At 51.1% G+C, this 20,908-nt stretch overlaps 1 protein-coding gene across 1 annotated transcript in view; it reads right to left on the bottom strand.

Annotated features, from left to right (window-relative positions):
• STK10 (serine/threonine kinase 10) overlaps window positions 1–20,908 on the bottom strand; it is a 105,523-nt gene that overhangs the window by 33,871 nt on the left and 50,744 nt on the right. The window contains exons 5-9 of the mRNA XM_069483857.1: window positions 15,561–15,633; window positions 14,480–14,674; window positions 13,897–13,978; window positions 4,347–4,478; window positions 1,741–2,289 (exon numbers count right to left, since the gene is read on the bottom strand). Coding sequence (XP_069339958.1) covers window positions 1,741–2,289; window positions 4,347–4,478; window positions 13,897–13,978; window positions 14,480–14,674; window positions 15,561–15,633 — 1,031 coding nt within the window. The remainder of the gene's footprint in view (window positions 1–1,740; window positions 2,290–4,346; window positions 4,479–13,896; window positions 13,979–14,479; window positions 14,675–15,560; window positions 15,634–20,908) is intronic.

The raw sequence follows: 20,908 nt of genomic DNA, 5'->3' as shown, positions 1-20,908 counted from the left end.
CACAGTCTGCTGCCTAGACTCCTGGAGGTGTCACGGTGTTTTAACTTATGGAAACCTTGGGAAGCTCTCAGCTCCGATTTGGATGAGGGCCTGGGGGCTGCACTGTGTCCTCATGGCTGCCCCCTCTGCCCACTGCTCCAGCCTCTTGACTGGTTTCAAAGGCCATTCCTGGGGCAGACCAGCCCTGCCTTTCCAACACGGACCTCTAGGCCCTCCAGCCCCCGGGAGAGAAGTGACTAAGCCAGGTTGCTTCGGGAGTAGGTCTCTGAGCCCTCAGAGTCTGTGCTCAGCCCCATTCCCACTGAGCGGAGTCCCACAGGCAGTTCTTGCTCCCTGCGGCTGGCTCCTCGCTCCTGCAGGTTCCGCCGTGGCACGTCGCCCAGGCGCTCTGGACAGCATCAGCGTGGAACCACTACACCGACTCTCACCTCTCTGCTGTCTGGCTGCCCGGTATAGGGCCCTATGCAAGGTGGGTCAGCTGGCGGTGACAAGGGCAGGCTGGCAGGGGCAAGAGTGGAGGGAAGAAAGGAAGCCCAAGGCCACAGCCCTGCAGTAAGAACTGCTCCTGGTTACGGAGCCTCCAGGCCTGAAGTGACGGGATCCTGGTCATGCCGGGACACTGATGCAGCCAGGGACTCTCGTCATAACAGCCTGTGTTCCCTGATTCACTGCAGTCAACCAGGAATGTTCTCACCACCCTTGAGAAGAGGTGGGGAGACCCTGCTCTAGGTGGGTCAGCCTTACCTAAAAAAACAAAACCCCACCTTTTTTTGTTGTTGTTTTAAATGCTTAGTGTCTTTTTAGGAAGAGAAGGGACAGGACACCCGTCCTAAGGAAGATGATGCTCATACGTAAAAGCTGTTGTCTGCGCTTGTCCTGGTGACCTGCTAGACTTGCTCTTTCTTTCAGTTCCTGAGGCTCGTCGCTGGGCTGGCAGCTGCCTCTCCTTCCCTCACTCCCATTTGTTTAGCAAAGGTGTTTGAGTCTTGACTACATTTCTCACCAAGTAAAATGTTGGGGAGAAAAAAAAAAAAAAAAAAAAAAAACCAGTATCTTCCTTAAAAATCAAACTTGGCTGGCGAGTCAGGAGACCAATGGTGAGTTTCATAGCACCTTGGAATTTATTGGAGTGGGCAGGAAAAGGAGTCAGCCCTTCCAGCTGCCTGGGGAGGAGGCCATGGCTCCTACCGGGAAAGCTCAGAGCCCAGGGCCTGGGGTCTGATCACCTCCCCACTCCTACCACTGGGGCCTGGGCTAGCCCCATTTGCTCATCTGCTAACTTGGGAGGATGCAGAAGCCCCTCTGTTCTTTTTAAAGCACTTTGCACGGTGTTTGCCTCGTGCAGAGTTCTCAGGCACAGTGGCTATTGTCATTCATAGCCACCCCCACCCCAGCCAGAGAAGAGAGCCTGGAGCCCCTTTCTTGGATCACAGGGCTAAGCCCCAAATGACAGCACTTTCACATCCAGAACTCTCTCACTCAAATCTTACCAGGGCCTTTAACCAAACTTTGAAATTTAAGCCCAAACCAACTGCTTGATGTTCCTAAATCCCATACTGATCTCAGATATTTTAGAGACTAAACTATGGATCAAACTGAAAGCTCCTTAAGGAAACAGCCATCCTTGTGAACCCCTTAAAATGGGAGGCAGCCACTAAACACTTTTGCAAATCAACGTGGAGCAGCAGAACATCCTGCGACTCTCCTGCTCCAAGCCTGCGGCAGGAGAGGTGGCATTACCTTGATGGACAGCGAGCCTGACTCCCTGTTCAGGGACAGGTCAGCAGACAGGGAGGTGCCGTAGTCCATGCTCTCAGAGGTGGAGAGGCTTCCGCAGTCCGAGTTCCTCTTGGATGGGCCCCCTGCTGCCTGGGCCGGGGGCTCCAGGCTGCCGTTGGCCACCTTCTCGCTGCCCAGCGTCTCTAGGGCACTGCTGTTGGGCCGGCTCTGGCTGGCCTTTTGGGACCTGTTGGCGGCGGGACTGAGGTCCCCACCCTGGTCAGCGACTTGCTTCTCCTCAGCTACCTGAATTCTGGCATCCATGGACACCGGTCGGGACCTGCGGAGCGGCACGGGCACTGCGAGGCCGTTCTCCTGTCCAGGGGCCACATCTGGGGGGCAGGCGGTTTGGAGGGATTCATCCCCTGAGGGCTGGCTGCTGGGCCCATTCACACTGTCCTGAGGCTGGCTGGGTGGCAGCGGGGTGGAAGATGACTTCTTGAGAGGCTCGTTGGCATTGAGGTCCGGCTGGTTCACTTCGGAAGAGTCCTGAGCGTGGTTCCCCAGGGGCTAGGGGAAAAAAGACAGTGAAGCCACGCTGCTGTGTGTCCAAGGCAAGAGAGAGATGCAGGGGGGTTAAAAAGTCGGACGCCCCCCAGGCAAGTGGCCAGGGCCCGGGCATAGAGCAGGCATCCCTCCAAGTGCCCGTTGGCACTACTCCCTACCGCCCAACCAGGGATAAAGCTGCTACGTATTCTGAGGAGTAGGACTCCCCTGTCCCTAATCTTAGCTCGACTTAATAGCTGTTACTCCTCCAAGGAGTGAGGCAATTGTGGCCAGACAGCTCATGCCCCATGGAGGGGTGGGTGGCTACTCTGTTCCCGCCAGTTGTGACAATGTGCACCCCACCTCCCAGGGCCCGACCTTCCAATTTTTCAAGACAAGTTGGAAATCTGGATTTTTACAGGACATCTCTTGACTTTAGATGGGAATTAACTCAAAATTTTAAAAAACCATATAAAAGCCAAAGCAAACCTTTCTAGGGGCTGGACTCAGTCTTGCAGCCACTAAGTTTTAAGTTCTGTTTCTGTTTTTTGGAGTTTTTGTGGGGTGGAAAGTACTGGAAACATTGCTATGGTGAACCAGAACACCAGTTTCTGTGGATAAAACCTAAATGCCAGCTCGATGAACACAGTGAGTGCCCCTGCAGCCACCTTCCAGGTCAGGAGGGGACACTGCCATGCCTAGAGGCCCACCCCCCATCCTTCCCAGCGGGAATTCTCTCCCTCCCCTTGACACAGCCTCTGTCCTGTGATCTCTAAACGCTATAGGTGAGTGTTGCCTGTTTATAAACCTAATATTAATGGAATGACACTATAAGCATTCTTTTGGGTCCTGCCAGCCACTTTTGACTTTAGATATGGCAGCTAGTGGAAGCAACTCCAATCTACCTTCTGGTCAACACACAGAGTGATGGCTCAAAAATTCAGACCTGATTCTGTCACCTCCATATTAATACCTGGCCCCTGCCTGAAACCCCCATGGCTCCCACTGCTCTTAGGACAAACACCAGCCTCCGGCCTGTGAACGAGGCCAGGCGTGAGTACTTTCTGCTTCCTCCTGCAGCCAGGCCCCACTGAGGTTCTCCGACTCCCTGCCCTGCCCACACCTGGCCTTGCCACCTATCAGCTCCGCCAGCCACTTCACTGTACAGACCTCAGTTTTCCCATCTGTAAAATGGAGTCTTGGTTCCTCTGTCAGAGCTGCAGAGCACCCAGCACTCAACAGGGGCCCCGTGCATGGCTGGGATGATGCTCATTCCACTTGCTCTGCACCCCTTGGGGCTTTTCTTCTTCATCCTGCTGAGGGTTCGCACCAGCCCCAGGCTCCTCCCAGGACTGAATTAAACTTGAGAACGCTGCTGTGTCGTCCACAGCACAAGGATGTGGGCCAGCTCCGTGCCCTGACGGGCAGGTCCAGCCCCCGCTTCATTGGGCACCTGAACCATCTGACTGCCCGTCTCCCCCACCCCCCCGAGGGGGCCTCCCCAGTTAGACCAGGGGTCACAAAGCAGCAGCTCAGGACAGAATCCAGCCCACAGATCTGTTTTCCTTGGCTCAGATGGTTTTGACAAATTTAAATTAGCTTTAATTCCAATTTAAATCCAGCAAGGGCTGAAGCTGCCAACGGGTTCCAAATGTGCCAAGACATGGGTGTCCTCGGCACTTAGGGCAGCCAGATGGGGTCCAGGGTGGCTGGAGCCCGGGCCTGTTGCCCTTGACCATACGCAGCCTCACCTACTTATATGAAAGTGAGCCGACAACACTGTCATTTTGTACATGAGCCACAACAGGAAAAAAGGCTGGGAAGCAATGAATCAGTTAATGACTTTTAAAAATTGGAAAATTTCATGTGAAAATCTAGATTAGATCCTTGGTCTCTCTTGAAAGCTCACAGGATCCAGCCAACACACCTGGCTGCCTCCTGCTGGCCCACGGGGTCTTCCCTCAGCCAAAGCATGGCCGTCCGCTCTGAGCGGGGCAGAAGCAGCGGACTTCTGCCCCTCCCACACCAGCCTCGGCCCGCTGGGCCCTGTCCCTCCCCCGTCTGCCACCTCCTGGCCTTACCGCGGCATCCCCGGCGTCCTCCTCTTCCCCCTCGTCCCGGCCGTCTTCGATCTCCTCCATCACCTCGGCCTTGGCCTCCGCCACCAACTCCCGCAGAGCCTTGTTACTGGTGATGCTGCTGACGAAGGGATGCTACGGGGCGAGACGTACCTGCATTAGAGCCACTTCGGCGTGGCGGAGCCGACCCCGGGCAGAGAAGGCCAGCCTCTGCCCTGAGCGAAATGCGAACACGATCTCGGTGAGGGAGACCAGAGGCAGCTCAGAAAGTCCTGTGTGTGGCGGAAAGAGGGCAAGTGCCAGGTCTGCCACTCGCCAGCTGTGTGCCCCTGAGCACGTCATTTCACCTCTCTGAGCTGCGGGCTCCTCACCTCCAGACACAGTGATGTCGAACCCACAGGGAGGTCATGGGGATTAAAGGAGGTGAGGCACAGGGGAAGGCTTAGCCCACAGCAGGAATCTGAGCGCTGTTTGACGGGAGAGGACATTATTTGTTTATTTTCCTTTTGAAAAGATTTCAATAGGTGGTTTTACAAAATATACATTTTATGGAGGAATAACTTTCATATGGTAAAGTTCACAAATTGTTACGCACAATGACTTTTTGCACATATGTAAATACACACACACACACACACACACACAGTGTAACTACCACTCAGCTCGAGGTACAGAACATTCCCGTCACCCTGCAAAGCCCCGTCTGCCCCGGCGGGCGGCCCCAGTCCCCAGGGCTCCTGTGTCCACAGCCCAGTTCTGCCTGTCCCTCCAGGTCACGTAGACAGAACGAGACCGTGTGCAGCCTTCTGTGCTGGCTTCCTTTATCCAGTAGCATGTGAGATTCACCTGCGTTGTCATGTGCTTTGGTAAATTCTTCCTTTTCACTCCTGTGCAGGGTTTCACTGTGTGAATACGCCACGGCTTGTTTACTCATTTTGCTGCCGTTGAACATCTGGGTCGTTCCCTATTTTTGGCAACTACGCATAAGGCTGCTATGGACATTCTTGTATATGTCTTCGGGTGGACATATGTTTGGTTTTAAGAAAGGAAATTCAAAATTTTGAGGCAGAGTGTTGTATGTTCTATTCTAGGCTTTTACAGAAATGTCACTGTCTTTAAAAGTAAATGCTTTTTTTATGGACCTTGCAAAACACCAAAGCAGAAGGTCTTATCGATGTTAAATCAGCGTGTGTGTCCTGGGTAAAGCCAGTCCTCGAACATCTCGTCCCCAGCACCGGGGTGTGGTCGGGGACGTGGGATTCCTCAGTCCGCCACACTCACCGGGGCCTCTGGGAAAGGAATGTCGGCTGGGAGTCGGGAGCATCATTAAGTTGGAATTTGCTCATTTGAAATTTACAGAAAAGCTCTGATGAAACTCATCATTTTTATTATTAGAATATTTATCTGCAGAGGAAAAATGTCAACAAGATTGCTGAAGTACTTACATGATTAAAGAATAAATTTCTAGCACCTTGAAAACACATTCAGAGCTGACATGTTCACCACAAATCACTCTTATCTGCGCATTTAAAACAGTGCATTTGTGGGAGGCCACCAGGCCACACTCTTCAATTTGTTTACCTTACTTTGTACACCTGAAAGCCAGAACCCTCACTTCTCTTAGCCCTATCATTCAGATTTTCCTAAACCCGTCGGATTTTCTCTAGTTAGTCCAAACCAATGAAGATTGGAAGAATTTAATTTTTTTCCTTTCTTTCCCACTTTCCCATTCACTCACTGATTCATTCCACAGCCACACAGTGAGGCCAGCGACGTGCAGGTGTTGACACCTGGCTGCACAGGTGAGGCCAGGTCTCTGCCGGGGGGCTCACAGTTGAGCAGGAGACGGTGGGCATGTAGCCAAATGATAACCAGGGTAATTTCAGATGCCGTTAACAGGACAGCGGAGCAGGGTAGAGAGTACGGTCTGTGGTCAGAGGGGCCTCCCTGAGGAGGTCACACTCCAGCTGAGACCTGCGGGACGTGGGTGGGCCGGCCAGGGAGAGTCTGGGCACAGACATTCCAGGCAGGCGGAGCAGCAAGAACAAAGGCCCTGAAACGGCACTGAGCATTGAGTGCTGGAGGAGCGGCAAGCAGGGCAGGGTGGTAGGACGCAGGTGGGGAGGAAAAGGGCTAAGAGAGGAAGGACAGGCCACTGCATGCAGGTGAGCAGCTGAGACTTTATTCTCAGAAGCCACCCGAGGGCTACCGTGCAGCCGTGATCATAACCGCTACCCTGTAAAGATGTCATTCTGGCTGCGATGTGGTTTCAAGAACTCTTGGGTGGGGCCTTAATAACGGTTACTAATCGTGAGACGCAAGGTAGTGTAGCAGTCAAGAGTGCTGGCTGTAGGTCCTAGAACCCAGCCACTCAGGGTTAAAATCCAGCTCCACAGCCAACTCAGACAAGTGACTTAACCTCTCTGAGCCTCAGTTTGCTCATGTGTATGCTATGATAAATGGTGTGGCCGTTCTAAGCATTATAGCGAGTGTTCGAAATATAGCAGGTATCATCATCATCACCACCATTATCACTATCATCATATCATCATCATGATCATCACCACTACCACCATCACCATCATCACCATCATCACCATCATCACTATCATCATCATCACCACCACCACCACCATCACCATCACATCATCATCACCACCACCACCACCACCACCACCATCACCATCACATCATCACCGCCATCCTCATCATTACCACCATCATCACTATCATCATATCATCATCATGATCATCACCACCACCACCATCACCACCATCACCATCACCATCATAACCATCATCACTATCATCATCATCACCACCACCACCATCACATCATCGCCACCACCACCACCACCACCACCATCACCATCACATCATCACCGCCATCCTCATCATTACCACCATCATCACCATCACCATCACTGTCATTACCATCATCACTATCATCACCATCATTACTACTATCATCATCATCATCACCACCACCACCACCATCACCATCACTGTCATTACCATCATCACTATCATCACCATCATCACTACTATCATCATCATCATCATCACCACCACCACCATCACCATCACCATCATCACCATCACTATCATTACCATCATCACTATCATCATCATCACCACCACCACCACCACCACCACCATCACATCATCATCACCACCACCACCACCATCACCATCACATCATCACCGCCATCCTCATCATTACCACCATCATCACCATCACTGTCATTACCATCATCACTATCATCACCATCATCACTACTATCATCATCATCATCACCACCACCACCACCATCACCATCACTGTCATTACCATCATCACTATCATCACCATCATCACTACTATCATCATCATCATCACCACCACCACCACCATCACCATCACCATCATCACCATCATCACTATCATCATCATCACCACCACCACCACCATCACCATCACATCATCATCACCACCACCACCACCATCACATCATCACCGCCATCCTCATCATCACCACCACCACCACCATCACCATCACCATCATCACCATCACTATCATTACCATCATCACTATCATCATCATCACCACCACCACCACCACCACCATCACATCATCATCACCACCACCACCACCACCACCATCACATCATCATCACCACCACCACCACCATCACCATCACATCATCACCGCCATCCTCATCATCACCACCACCATCACCATCACCACCATCATAACCACCATCATCATCACATTAGCACCATCACCACCATCACCACCGTCACCACCACTGGTGGCAGCAGCAGCAGCACCATCTGAGGAGCCTCTTTTGCACTCCAGCCATTCCTATTCCTTCCTGCATGCCCACAGAGCACAGTTTTTTGGAACCAAGGGTAAGAACCAAGATCCCAAAGGTCCCTGAGCTGCACACTGCACAACCTAACACATATGAACTTCAGCAAGATGCCCTGGAATCCTTCATTGAAGTGACTGAAGCAGACCTGGCAGAAATAAATAATGCAGGCACAGGCTTCTGGAAATACCATGTTTTCATCGGGGCATCCCACATATTGACCAAATTAGTGGCTTTTCATCACAGCCAGGAGCCTGGCTTTCTTGAAGCAGAACCATCTGCTCCACTGCCTCCCCTGAGCACCCTGGGGTCCTTAGGAGGTGGAGGAAGAAGCTGTGGGAGGGGAGCCTGGGGCGGAGGGGTGAGCGAGCAGGGCAGCAGACGGGGGAGCCTCTCCTGTTGCTGATTAGACCCAAACACTGTTTTGTAATCTGCTCTGGGACCAAGCACAGCCCTCCTCCGCCACTGCACCAGCCCCGCTGTCTCCACGAATGTGTTTAGAGAAGATTTTCCTCCAGCCCCCAAACTGCCAAGGCCCATCCGAGAGACGAAGCTCTGGCTATGCGGCAACGGAAGGTGTGGAACCTTCCTAGGGGGCCAAACGCTGGCCAAACAAGCTGGGTGCCTGCACGGGGTGGGCTGTCTGGACAAACGTCTCCCCAGGGGACGGCCAGATCAGAGGGAACTCACCCACCCAATCCTTCAGGAACGGCTGCTCGGTGCCATCTCTGCTGACAGCCCCGAGGTGCCAAGAAGGGTAACATCACACAGCTCGCCAACTGGCTCCCACCCCTCTGGCCAGGCCCTTTCTTGCCTTCTAAACAGACATCCTTTCCAAGAACTTGAGCCTATTTTTCCTCTGTGCTTAGAAACCCTCAGCCAGAGGGATTCTACACTCCAAGACTGGCTTTAAAAAATGCCTAATAATGCTCTCAAGTTTTCAGGTGTCAGCATCTCTCCTTCCCTTCCAACCTTTTTCTCTTCCTCTCTTTCCCTTTCATTCCTTTTTTCTCTCCTTCATCCATTCGGAAAAACAGCTTACCAGAGTGGTCAAGAGCACAGACTTTGGAACCAAATGACCAAGACCAGAGTCCTAGCTCTGTCATTTACAAGCTAGTGTGACCTTGTGCAGGCTACTTAACCTCTCTGTGCCTCAGTTTTGTCATCTGTTCAATGGAGATCTGAAAGGTACCTGCTTCATAGGGTTGCTAGGAGGATTAAATTAGTTATCATTTGCTAACATTTAGAATACTATACCTGGCATGGAGAAAGGGTTATTTAACAGATAAAAATAAGTAAATTTATTTAGCAAATACTTATTGAGGGCTCTTTACATACTAGGTAGGCACTATTCCTGGGTCATAACAGGACTTTTTTTTTTTTTTTTTTTGAGACAGAGTCTCGCTTTGTTGCCCGGGCTAGAGTGAGTGCCGTGGTGTCAGCCTAGCTCACAGCAACCTCAAACTCCTGGGCTTAAGCAATCCTACCGCCTCAGCCTCCCGAGTAGCTGGGACTACAGGCATGCGCCACCATGCCAGGCTAATTTTTTCTATATTTATTTTAGTTGGCCAGATAATTTCTTTCTATTTTTAGTAGAGACAGGGGTCTCGCTCTTGCTCAGGCTGGTCTCGAACTCCTGACCTTGAGCAATCCACCCGCCTCGGCCTCCCAGAGTGCTAAGATTACAGGCATGAGCCACCGCGCCCGGCCCTTAAGGAGTTAACATATTGGTCAGGAAGCTCAACATATAGTACATAACATTTATCATATAATATATACCGTATGATACATGTTATATAACAATGCATCACATATATCATATATAAACATAATAAACAAGTGAATTATATCCTCTGAGTGCTGTGTGCCACGGGAAAATGGAGAGTAGGGCAGGGAAGGTGGGTTTGGGGATGTGGGGTGCAGCAGGTTTGAGTCTCACGTGGCGGTTGGGGGAGGCCTCCCCGAGAAGCTGGCATGTGAGCAACGACTTGAAGAAGAGGGACAGGCAACTGCAGAGGCATCGGGGGAAGGGTATTCCAGGCAGAGTGACAGTCTGAAGACCAGCACAGAGGCCGGGTGGCTGGGACACAGTGAGGGGGCGACGGGGAGAGGAGAAGCAGCTCACACAGGGCCCTGTGGGTCACTGCCACTCTGGAGTGAGATGGGGGCTGTTAGGGAGCCCTGGGCAGGGGAAGGACATGAGCTGGCTCCTGTTGAAAGGTTCCCTCTGGCTGCTGTGCTGAGAAGCTACTGGAAGAGGGCGGGGAGACCAGTGAGTCGGTGACAACCTGAGTGAGGGACGATGGCTGCCCAGGCAGTGGCTGCAATGGAGGGGTGGGAAGGGGACAGATTCTGGGCATGTTCTGAGGATTTCGCAATGGAATGGACACGGAGTGTGAGAGGAAGAGAGAAATCAGGGACGGCGGCAGGGTTTGGGGCCCGAGTCGCCAGGAGGGCGGCGACGCCGAAGACTGAGATGGAAAGCCAGTGGCGGGGCATGTTCGGAACAAGATGCAAATGCTCCGTATTCAGTTTGAGACGCACGCTGGACACCGGGGAGGTGGACAGCCAACAGCTGGACACCAAGTCTGGGGGCAGGAGAGCGGTCTGGGCTGCAGGCACACAGCCGGGAGTGTGACAAACTGGGAGAGACCGCGAAGGGGTGCGGGGCTGGGGGGACCCCGGTGCACTCTCACGCTAGCCGGCTGGGGCAGGGCAGCGGGTGAAGGACACAGAGGAGGAGCGACCAGCGAGAGGGAAGGAAAGCCACGAGCACCCACACGGAGGAGGGGTCGACTGCGGCCGACGCTGCTGATGGCCGCAAGACGGGCACCAAGGCTCGAGCTGACTACAGGTGGCACGGAAATCACTGATGACCTTGACAAGAACAGCTGTGACAGAGCAGCTGGGGCAAGGAACAAATTCCACAAGTATCTACTGAGCATCTCACAGGTGACAGCCGTGACGCTAAGAACATTCCACTCAGAATCTCACTCACTCACACAGTTCTGTGCGGCAAGCACTGTCCACACCTTACAGATGGGGAAACCGAGGCACCGAGTGAGAACGGCCCAGATTCCAGGCTGGGCGTGCCTGAGTTCAGAGTCTGCGTCACTAAGCACTACGTGACCCTGTGTGAGTAAACGAATGAATCATAAGCCGACAGGGGCAGGTGTCACTCAGCCCGAGGAGGGACTCGGGCGAAGATGAGGGCCAGGAGGCAATTCCTGGAAGCAGACGGACGCCGAGGGCCTGAGGACAGGCAGGAACAGCAGTGCAGGGGGATGGGAAGCCGAGATCTGGGCCTCTGCCACTCACAGCCAGGTGACCTCTGGCAAGCCACCTCCCTGCTCAAGCCTGTGTCCCTCCCCTTCAGGGTGTAACAATGCTCCTCCCCGCCCTCACCGGGAAAGCCGACGGCGGCACGTGAATAAACGAAAGGTGTTTCATTTATCTCGAGAGAGCTCCCTTCTTCTGCAACCCTGTCTGTCCTACACGAAGGATCCTCTGGCAGGACATTTTTTCCAACTATGGAACGGAAATTCCTGGCTCAGGCTGAGGCTCCAGGGCTGCCATGTGGGGATGGGGGACAGCTGGTCTTTTCCCAGTGGAATGTTCTAGAGGCCGGATGTGTCAGGGCAGGAGGTGCCTGCTTACAGGAAACAACTGACCCCAACCGGCTTGGAGCGTTTGCATCTGATGGTGACAGCAGCCTCACTCCACCCCAGCCCCTCCCCACCAAATGCCACAGCGCCCAGAAAATGGGGCCTTTGGGCACTCCAGATACTTGCTTTCAAATAGATTACAGAAATTTAAAAGGGATGATACTGACCCCTAATAGACAGACCTCATTTTGCATTCTGGTTCCTTTTCATTTTTTAATCAATCAATCAATTCAATGCATCAAACATTCCTTGAGCACAGTGCTTAAGTCACGCACTTACAGCATCTCTCATTTAATCCTCACGACCCTGTAAGGGGGGCATTGTCACTAATCACCATTTCAGAGTGAGAACTGAGGCACAGAGAGGTCAAGCCACCGGCCCAGGGTCTCACAGCCAGTGAGTGGCAAAGCTGGGATTCGAACCCAGGACTTTCCCACCTGGCTCACACTGATAATCACTAAGCTGCACACCCCAGAGGAATATGCTGTGTCCTGATGTGTCATCCACAGGCCCAGTGCCTGGCACGCGGTGGGCAGTCGGGAAGTGCTGAGTGAATATCAAGACTCAGTGCTCCATGTGTCATCTCCTCCTGTCCTCCCGCCACACCTCAGGGGCCATCACATGGGCAAGGACCAGAGTGGACAGGGCAATGGAGGGGCAGTGCCTCTGTGTCACCCAGCCTGCTTTATATCTCTTCCGTCAGTGATGGCATGGGGACAGCAATAGGAAGATTTGGGGACCGCTGGGCAGGTGCAGCTCTCAGAATACTGCTGCGAACATGCCAGCGCTCACTTGGTGTGAGCTAGCTGTGACGCTCTGACGCGAGACACAGGCCCAGGCGAAGGGCGGCTCACAGCTACCTCCAATAGTTCAAAAACCATCATCCACTTCCCCGCCAAGGCCACACAGCCAGCTAACGAGGTGCTCCAAGTATCCCTGACTCTGCACACAGCAGCCAGAGGGACCCTTGGAAGTCACATGCTGTCTCTCGCCCACTGCACACAGCTCCTGGTTCCAGCTTGCAAGGCCCTGCAGGACCCTCCATGACCCGGCCCCATGTGCAGAAAAGAGCTGGCACAGCAGGCCTGTGAAATGCCTGCTTATGACGCCAGAGCCTTAGCTGCCTCTGGGATTTGGAGAGGGCTCCCGCCGTTAACTGGTGAGAGTGGCCCACTCTCCCCGGACTGCTCGTACAAGCAATACGGCTTAGGCTGGATGCCCGCTTTCCTTCTGGAGTCTGGAACTTCGGGCCACGCCAGGCAGAGGGTGCCTGTGTGACCACCCCCCAGTTAAAACCCCAGGCACTGAGTCTCTAATGAGCTTCCCTGGTGGACAACACGGGGAATGAACTGGAAACCGCACTGGGGGGCTCGGGAAGCTTGTGCCTGGCTCCCACACCTCCCATGTGCCTCTTCCCTGCACTGAGTTCTCTCTGTGTCCTTTGGTTGTGTTAAGTCCCAGTGGGGAGGACGGCAATGTGCTGAGTCCTGTGTGTTCTCTCAGCGAATCATCGGACCCGGAGGTGGACACGTTGGTGCCTCTCCCTCTCCGATCTCGTCTCCAACCCCCTCCTGGGCTCCTGGCTCCTCCCAGCACTCCCGCCCCAGACCTTGGCCTCCGCCCTCGCGCCATCTGCCTCGCTCCCTCACCCCTGCTGGCGGCTGCTCACCCAGAGCGTCCTTCCCCTTCCTCCCTGCACAGGCCCTGCCCTCGTGCTGTGGCATGTTTCTCCATGGCTCTGGCCACCCCTAACACGTGCACATATTTGTTTGTTTGCCGCCTGTCCCCCCGACTGGAACAGACGCTCGGTGAAGACAGGGGTCTGAGTGGCTTTGTTCCCCGAGGCATTCCCAACAGAGCTGGCATCCGGGAGGTGCCTGGGGAATGTTGGCTGATGACAGACAGCTGCTCGTGCCTGAGCCTGGGCGGGGTGAGGAAGGCATCCAGCTTCTAGGGCACCGATGAGCTCGCCTGGCTGCCACCCTTCGGGGTCCCTCCACCTCCAAAGGAGGGGCAGGGGCGGGGGATCCACTCACCTCCAGCAGCTGCGCGGCACTGGGCCGGGTTTCTGGGTTCTTGTCCAGAGCTACCTTCAGGAAGTCTCGGAACTCCACAGACCTGGGAGGACAGGTGTCAGCAGTGAGCTCGGAGGGGGCGAGTGCAGACTCTGCTGTTCCAAACACACCCTTAAAGGGCAGAGGGCACTTGTAGGAGCTAGAGCGGTGGAGGTGTCCCCTTTCAGGGACATCACTGCCCAGACGGGGATGTAGAAACCAGAGAGGAGCAGGGACCTGCCCAGGCCACACAGTGCACTACGGCAGTGCTGGGATTTGAACCCCAGCCCCCATTCCCACCCAGGGTTGTGCCACGTGGCTGTGGGGGCTTGGCTTGGGCTCTTGTTCCCTCAGTGGGATCCAGCTTATTTGGGTCACCTGGTTTGCTCTGATGACGCTCTCATGTCAGCAGCACATAGGGGAAAAGAGGCAAAAAGGGTCCAGGAAGACCCCCCCTCCCCAGCCTGGCCTCTCCCTGACTCCCCCTAACACTGCACCTCCCCCATCCCGCCTGCCCCCTGTCCGGGGCGTTGACCCCGCACCAAGCACCCCACTTGCTCCTTACCACTTAGAAGGCGTGAGCAGAGTGGGGGGGTCCGACTTGGCGATCTTGAGCAGGACCCGCATGGGGTTGAGCTCGTGGTGTGGCGGCTCGATCTGGGCCATCTCTATCAGCGTGATGCCCAGGGACCAGATGTCGGCTTTGTAGTCGTACGGGGTGTCCTTCATGGTCTCACACATGACCACCTCGGGGGCCATCCTGAACCAACCAAGGGACAACAGAGGGCTAAGAATCTGGCCTCCACGGTGCTTCTTGGAGATTCGGAGTCAAGGGCCTGCACGAGCCAACGTCGGGGGCTGGCAGCGCTCCCGAATTACGATCTGCATGACTTTCCATCCCACCGTCTTCTCGGCGTGGTCTTCGCACAGGAAAACGCCTTCACGCGGCCGCCTGCGCGTCCTGCTGCAGTTCCCCGCGCCCGCCACAAGGCGGCAGACGCAACCCGGAACACAGAGTCCTGGGGAAGGGGGGTGGGGCAGAGGGGACCGCGCCAGGCCGAAACCGGGCAGAGGGGCAGAGGGAGCACAGCAGCGCAGAGAGGGATGGGAGAGAAACGGAGAAGGAGGAATAAAAGGAGAGAGAGAGAGAAAGCAAGGGTGAGTAACAAGCAAGCAGGAAGGAGCCTAAACTCCACAGTGGCAAGTAATGCACGTGAAAAACTTGTGAATAGAAAGTAGGTAGGTGTGAAATCGAGTGACAGAGTTTTGTTTTGTTTTTAAAGGGATAGTTCTGGAAAAGAAGGAAACAGCAGACTAGAGAGGTCCGGAGGGACTTCACAGGGTCGGAATTGAGGTTGTATTGCTCGTCCTCACTGCCCCGTGCCCCGCCAGCGCCTGGCACTCCTGGCGTGCTCGCTGGGTAAATCGAGAGCTGAGCCCTGTTTTAGGAATTCCAGTGTGGTTACTGTTAAGGGAGCACCTTCCATGTGCATCACTTCATTTCATCCCCACAGTGACCCTGTCAGGCGGGTGCTATTGCAGCCCCCTTGCCTTCTGGCTCTTCTCCCTCTCTACTACCCAGAGGTCACCTTGGGGAGTTTTAGCGATCAGTCCACCATTCAGTTTCCAGAAGCCACACAACTCACCAGTAAGGCGTTCCTATGAAGGAATCTCGTTTCTGCAGAGTTTTCAGATTCTTGGCAGACACACCAAAGTCAGCTGCAAGACAAAACCTCAGATGTAGTGTTTGATGGGCATTCCTCCACCCACGGCCCTGGGGTAAAAGCCCGTGATGTGAACTCAGAGATGTACATTCCAGCTTGACTAACAGATGCCATTTTCCATCTAACAAATTAAAGATCATTAAAAACATGATTTCTGCTGCTATAAGGAAGTACTGAGATGGGCACTTTCCTATCTGCTAATGACAGCGTAAACTGGCAGTAGTCTTTAGGAAAGCAATTTGGCAGTAAACAGCAACAACCTTTAAAATATCCATACTCTTTTGATCCAGTAATTCCAATCTAGGAAATGACCCTAATGAAATAGTCTTAAATTAAAAAAAAATTATGCATAATGATATTCATCAAAGTGCCATTGTAACAGTGACAAATTAAAAACAACCATAATTGCTCAGCTGTCAGGGAATGATTTCAAAACCTTTTATAATAGATTAAGAAAAGTGTGATATACCCCCATACGATGGAATACTCTGTAGTCATTAAAATTAGTTTTGAAGGATTTTTTAATGTTAAAGATTTTATTTACATACTAATACTTATATTACCGTATAAGGTTAAGTGGGGATGCACAGTTCACCTATACTGTATACTCAGAATTATGCTCCCCTAAGAAAGGGCAAAAATGCATATTGAATTGACTTGAAGGAAATACACCAAATTGCTTGAATGGTTGTCTGTGGTCAGACTTTCACTTTTCTGAATTCCATCACTTTGCTCTGAAAAACATGTATTCCTTTAAGGACTAACAAAAAATAATGAATGAAATGTATCTTTAAATATACCCCCAACACTCTCAGCCTTCCTTCACACACCCACTGCTAAGAGAAGAACCCAGGCTACAAGGAGAAATTTCCTCCAAGGGCTCTGGGGCACAGTTTTATCTTGATTAAAAAATAGATTCAGGGCCAGGCAAGGTGACTGACGCCTGTAATCCTAGCACTCTGGGAGGCCGAGGCGGGAGGATCGCTCGAGGTCAGGAGTTCGAGACCAGCCTGAGCAAGAGCAAGACCCCGTCTCTACTAAAAATAGAAAGAAATGATTTGGACAGCTAAAAATATATATAGAAAAAATTAGCCGGGCATGGTGGCGCATGCCTGTAGTCCCAGCTACTCGGGAGGCTGAGGCAGAAGGATTGCTTGAGCCCAGGAGTCTGAGGTTGCTGTGAGCTGGGCTGACGCCACGGCACTCTAGCCCGGGCAACAGAGCGAGACTCTGTCTCAAAAAAAAAAAAAAAATATATATATATATACACACACACACACACATATATATATATATGAATTATGTACCCAGAATAATTAAAAATAAAAATTTTTCTAAGAAAGAAAGAAAAAATACAGTTAGGTAGAAGGAATAAGCTCTAGTGTCTGATAGCATAATAGGTGAATATAGTTAACAATAATTTTTTGTATATTTCAAAATAACTAGAGGAGAAGATTGCAAATGTTCCCAAGACAAAGAAATGATAAACGTTTGAGGCCATGGCTATCCCAATTACTTAGATTTGATCGTTACACATTATATGCTTGTATCAAAATATCACATGTACCCCATAAATGAGTACAACTATTGTGTATCCATAAAAATTTTTAAACATTTTTAAAAATAAAAAGGATGAGGTTGCATTTGCACACACTAACTTGGAAGTTCGTCCACAACACACTGTCCCAAACATGTTGCTGACTGACCGATGCGTGTTATAGTATGTACAGTGTGCTTCCAGTTGTATCTTAAAAGACTGATATTATGCATATTGTGTGTCCGTGTCTGAATACACACACATGGAAGGGTCTGGAAGGCCGCACATCAAACTTAATAGCATCCATCTCCCTGGACGTGGGATTTTGGTGTTTGCAGGGGGCATGTACAGAGGGGGCTTTAGCTTTTTTACTTTATATACTTTAATTCTTTGAAATGTTTTTGATGGAGCATATTGTTTTTATGGTTTAAAAAACTGAAATGCATACACAGCAAAGTTTTTTGGTCTTGTGGGTTTTTGGTTTTTCTCTGTTAAGTAAAACCCAGTGGGGGCCAGGATGTGGTGACACTGGGGGGAGTGTCCAATGGCGCGGCCAGTGTGGAGGGCGCGCCGGCCCAGGGCTGAACGAACAGCTGACGCGCTGCACACGTCTGGCAACTCTGCTTCTGAGAGCTGCTCTTCAAGGTCCGACTACAGAAGGAGACTCCAAGACCCACCACGAGCACAGGCCTCACTGCATTACCTAGCCGAGAAGCACGTGATCAGCCTCATGAGAAAACTCATGAGAACCCTAAATATCCCCTTTAGGGCTGTCACAGGTCAATTATGATTTGCGCATGTGATGGAATACAAGAAAAGCATTAAAATAATCATGTTTCTGAGAAATATTTAAGGATATGGGGGGACATGCTGATATTATTCAATTTTAAAAGGCGGACTAGAAAACTGAATGTATTACTATATGATCATCTCAGTTTTTTAAAAAGCACATGTTTATCTTATAAAAACTAATATTTACTGAGAACTTACCAGGTGCATCGCGCTGTGCAGAGACATGCGTATCATCGCATATTTATTCCTATGCATGTCATTTATATCTACGACCTTTTAGGGCAAATTATTATCCCCCTTTTACAGAAGAGGAAGCTGAAGTTAAGAGAAACAAGTACTTTGCAGAAGGTCACCCAGTTGTGATCTTTCCCAGTATCTGATCCTACTTTTCTGTGCACAGAAAGAGACTGGAAGGAGGCCCACAGTGAGGGGTGGTTCATTCTGGCAGATTAGGAGTGACTTTTTCTCCCCTCTGTGGGTCTTATCGTTCCAAATTGTCTATAGGGCTATGTATCTACTCACTTGGGTGTTTGTGTGTATGTAATTTTTTTTGATTACTAAAGCAATGTCACTCATTAAAGACTCAAACATTTATAGATTAAAAGGTCTCTATACATGACAGAGAGATAAACATTTATTTTATTATATAGTATTTTACTTTTTATTTTATTTTACTTTTTTTGAAACAGAGTTTCACTCTGTTGCCCGGGCTAGAATGCAGTGGCGTCAGCCTAGCTCACTGCAACCTCAAACTCTTGAGCTCAAGCAATCTTTCTACTTCGGCCTCCCACAGTGCTAGAATTACAGGCATGAGCCACCACGCCCAGCTGAGATAAACATTTATGAGTTTGCTGCATACAGCTCTAGATTTTCTTATTTATGTATGTAAAAATTATATATAAATACATACAAAAATTATAGATATACAATATTTATGTATTTGCTACCTTAAAAAATATAATTAGATTAAATATACTATCTTGCAAGTTGTTTTTTTCCCCTTCATAGTATGTATTAGACATCTTTACAAGAGATTATACATGTTCTACAACTTAATTTTCAATAGCTGAAAAAGATTCCATTGGATGACAGTACCATAACTTATTTAATCTTCTAATGGAGTACATATACTTGGATCATTTCTGATTTCTTGCTCTTACAAATATTGTTACAATGAATATCTTTGTATATATTTTTCTATACATGTATAAATATCATGTATCACCTATAGAATAAAAAATACATACATAATATAAAATGCATTATATCTTACATACATACATGCACACACACACACACACGAAAGCAGTGAACGTAGAATGTATGAAGATTCATAAGAGAGTCTCTCATCTGTCCCCTAGACTGTAGGCCACCGGAAGAATCCAAGGTACGAGGAGCCTTGTCCCAGCCACCGCCAGGCCAGTTAAAGCTGAACCACTGCCGACCTGCGGCTCTGCACCCCCGCCTGTGCTGGACCCTCAGCCCATGCTGCACCAGTCCACTGTCCAGCCTGGCAGGGCTTACCCTCAAATCCTAGGTCTGAAAGACCTTCCAGGTGGTTCTCGACTAGGGGTGGTGCCAGGTACCCCCAGGTAGTGTATGAAGGTGGGGTGTGGGCATGTGGTCTGGTTGTCACAGTGAACCAGAGTGCTCCTGCCGTTTACTGAGGGAGGGCCGGGGACATTGCACCTCCTGCACATGAAAACTGTCCCATCCAAAATGCCAATACCCCATGTGGACAAACACTAGCCAGGCCCCTCAAAGTACAGGCAGGGAAGCAAAGCCTAGAGAGGTGTTGGGACCTGCTGAAACCAAGGTGGGGACAGGAGAAAGCAAAGGCTCCCACCCTGGCCCTGGGACCCCAGGGGCCTCCTTCCTCGCATCACGGAGGCCAGCAGCACACCTGATCTCATTAAGAGGGAAGCGTCTCCTAATTCCAGGCATGATCTGCCCTCCCAGGGGTGTCATGGAAACAGTGCCTGGCAGGGAAGTAAGAAGACTCTAGCATGATCACAAATGGCTTCATTTCTCTGAGCCTCAGTTTCCCCATCTATTGAACAGGGATCATATCATCTAGCTGAATGTCAGTCCGGAAGAAGTGCTCTACATGGTAAGGTTTCTGTTTTTGTTTTCTTTTGTTTCTTAGGCAACTAAATACCTGTGACCACTTAACATGACAAACTTAATACTTTGTCTTCCCATCATTACCTGCCTCCACCTTTGGCTTCCTACCCCAACTGCCCTCATTGACTCTCTCTTCTCCCCATGTCACGTGGCCTTTTTCTGACACTCGCCCCCGAGCTCAGTCACAAATACATCAAGACTTCTGCCTCAGTCATTTCCCCTCAGCCGGGACTATGTGATTCTCAAGGCTGTGCCAGTTTAGGTGAAAAACACAATGTGTTTTCCAGTCCAAATCCTCTCTGCCTCTGGAATCCTCTCTGCCTCTCCCCAGACAACCAGACCATTCCACGGGGGTGGTGTGGGACTTCCATATTGTCACCTGACCCCACCCTCTACCAGAGAGACTGACTACAAGCTGGGCCTATGGGAGAAGAAGCCCTTGTTCCTGGGCCTCACGGACTGGTCCAGGGATCACCACCTGAGCCAAGCTAGGCCAATCAGAGCCCTTCACTGGGATTATTGACACTGAGACCTCAAATGGTGAGTTTTGGTTCCACCTGCAGGAAGTGATCCTGGGAAATGTAAAACTAGATCTTGCCAGAAGCTTCATGGAGAAGGTTGGTCTGGGAGCCCAACCCACGTGCACAGAAAGGCAGAGGCGAGAGACAGTCACAACAGCATTTATGTTCCAGGCTGCAGCTGACCATGAGGCCCAGCCATCTCTGCTCCCCAGTTTGGTTCCATGATACACATATTCTCCTGACTGCCTCAGTCATAGGAGACGGGTTTTCATCATGTGTCACCAAAAAAGTCTACA

This window comes from Eulemur rufifrons, chromosome 10, assembly GCF_041146395.1.
Source record: "Eulemur rufifrons isolate Redbay chromosome 10, OSU_ERuf_1, whole genome shotgun sequence".
Lineage (NCBI taxonomy): Eukaryota > Metazoa > Chordata > Mammalia > Primates > Lemuridae > Eulemur > Eulemur rufifrons.
Note: the sequence above shows the minus strand (reverse complement) of the source record. Positions and strands in the feature narration are given on the sequence as shown.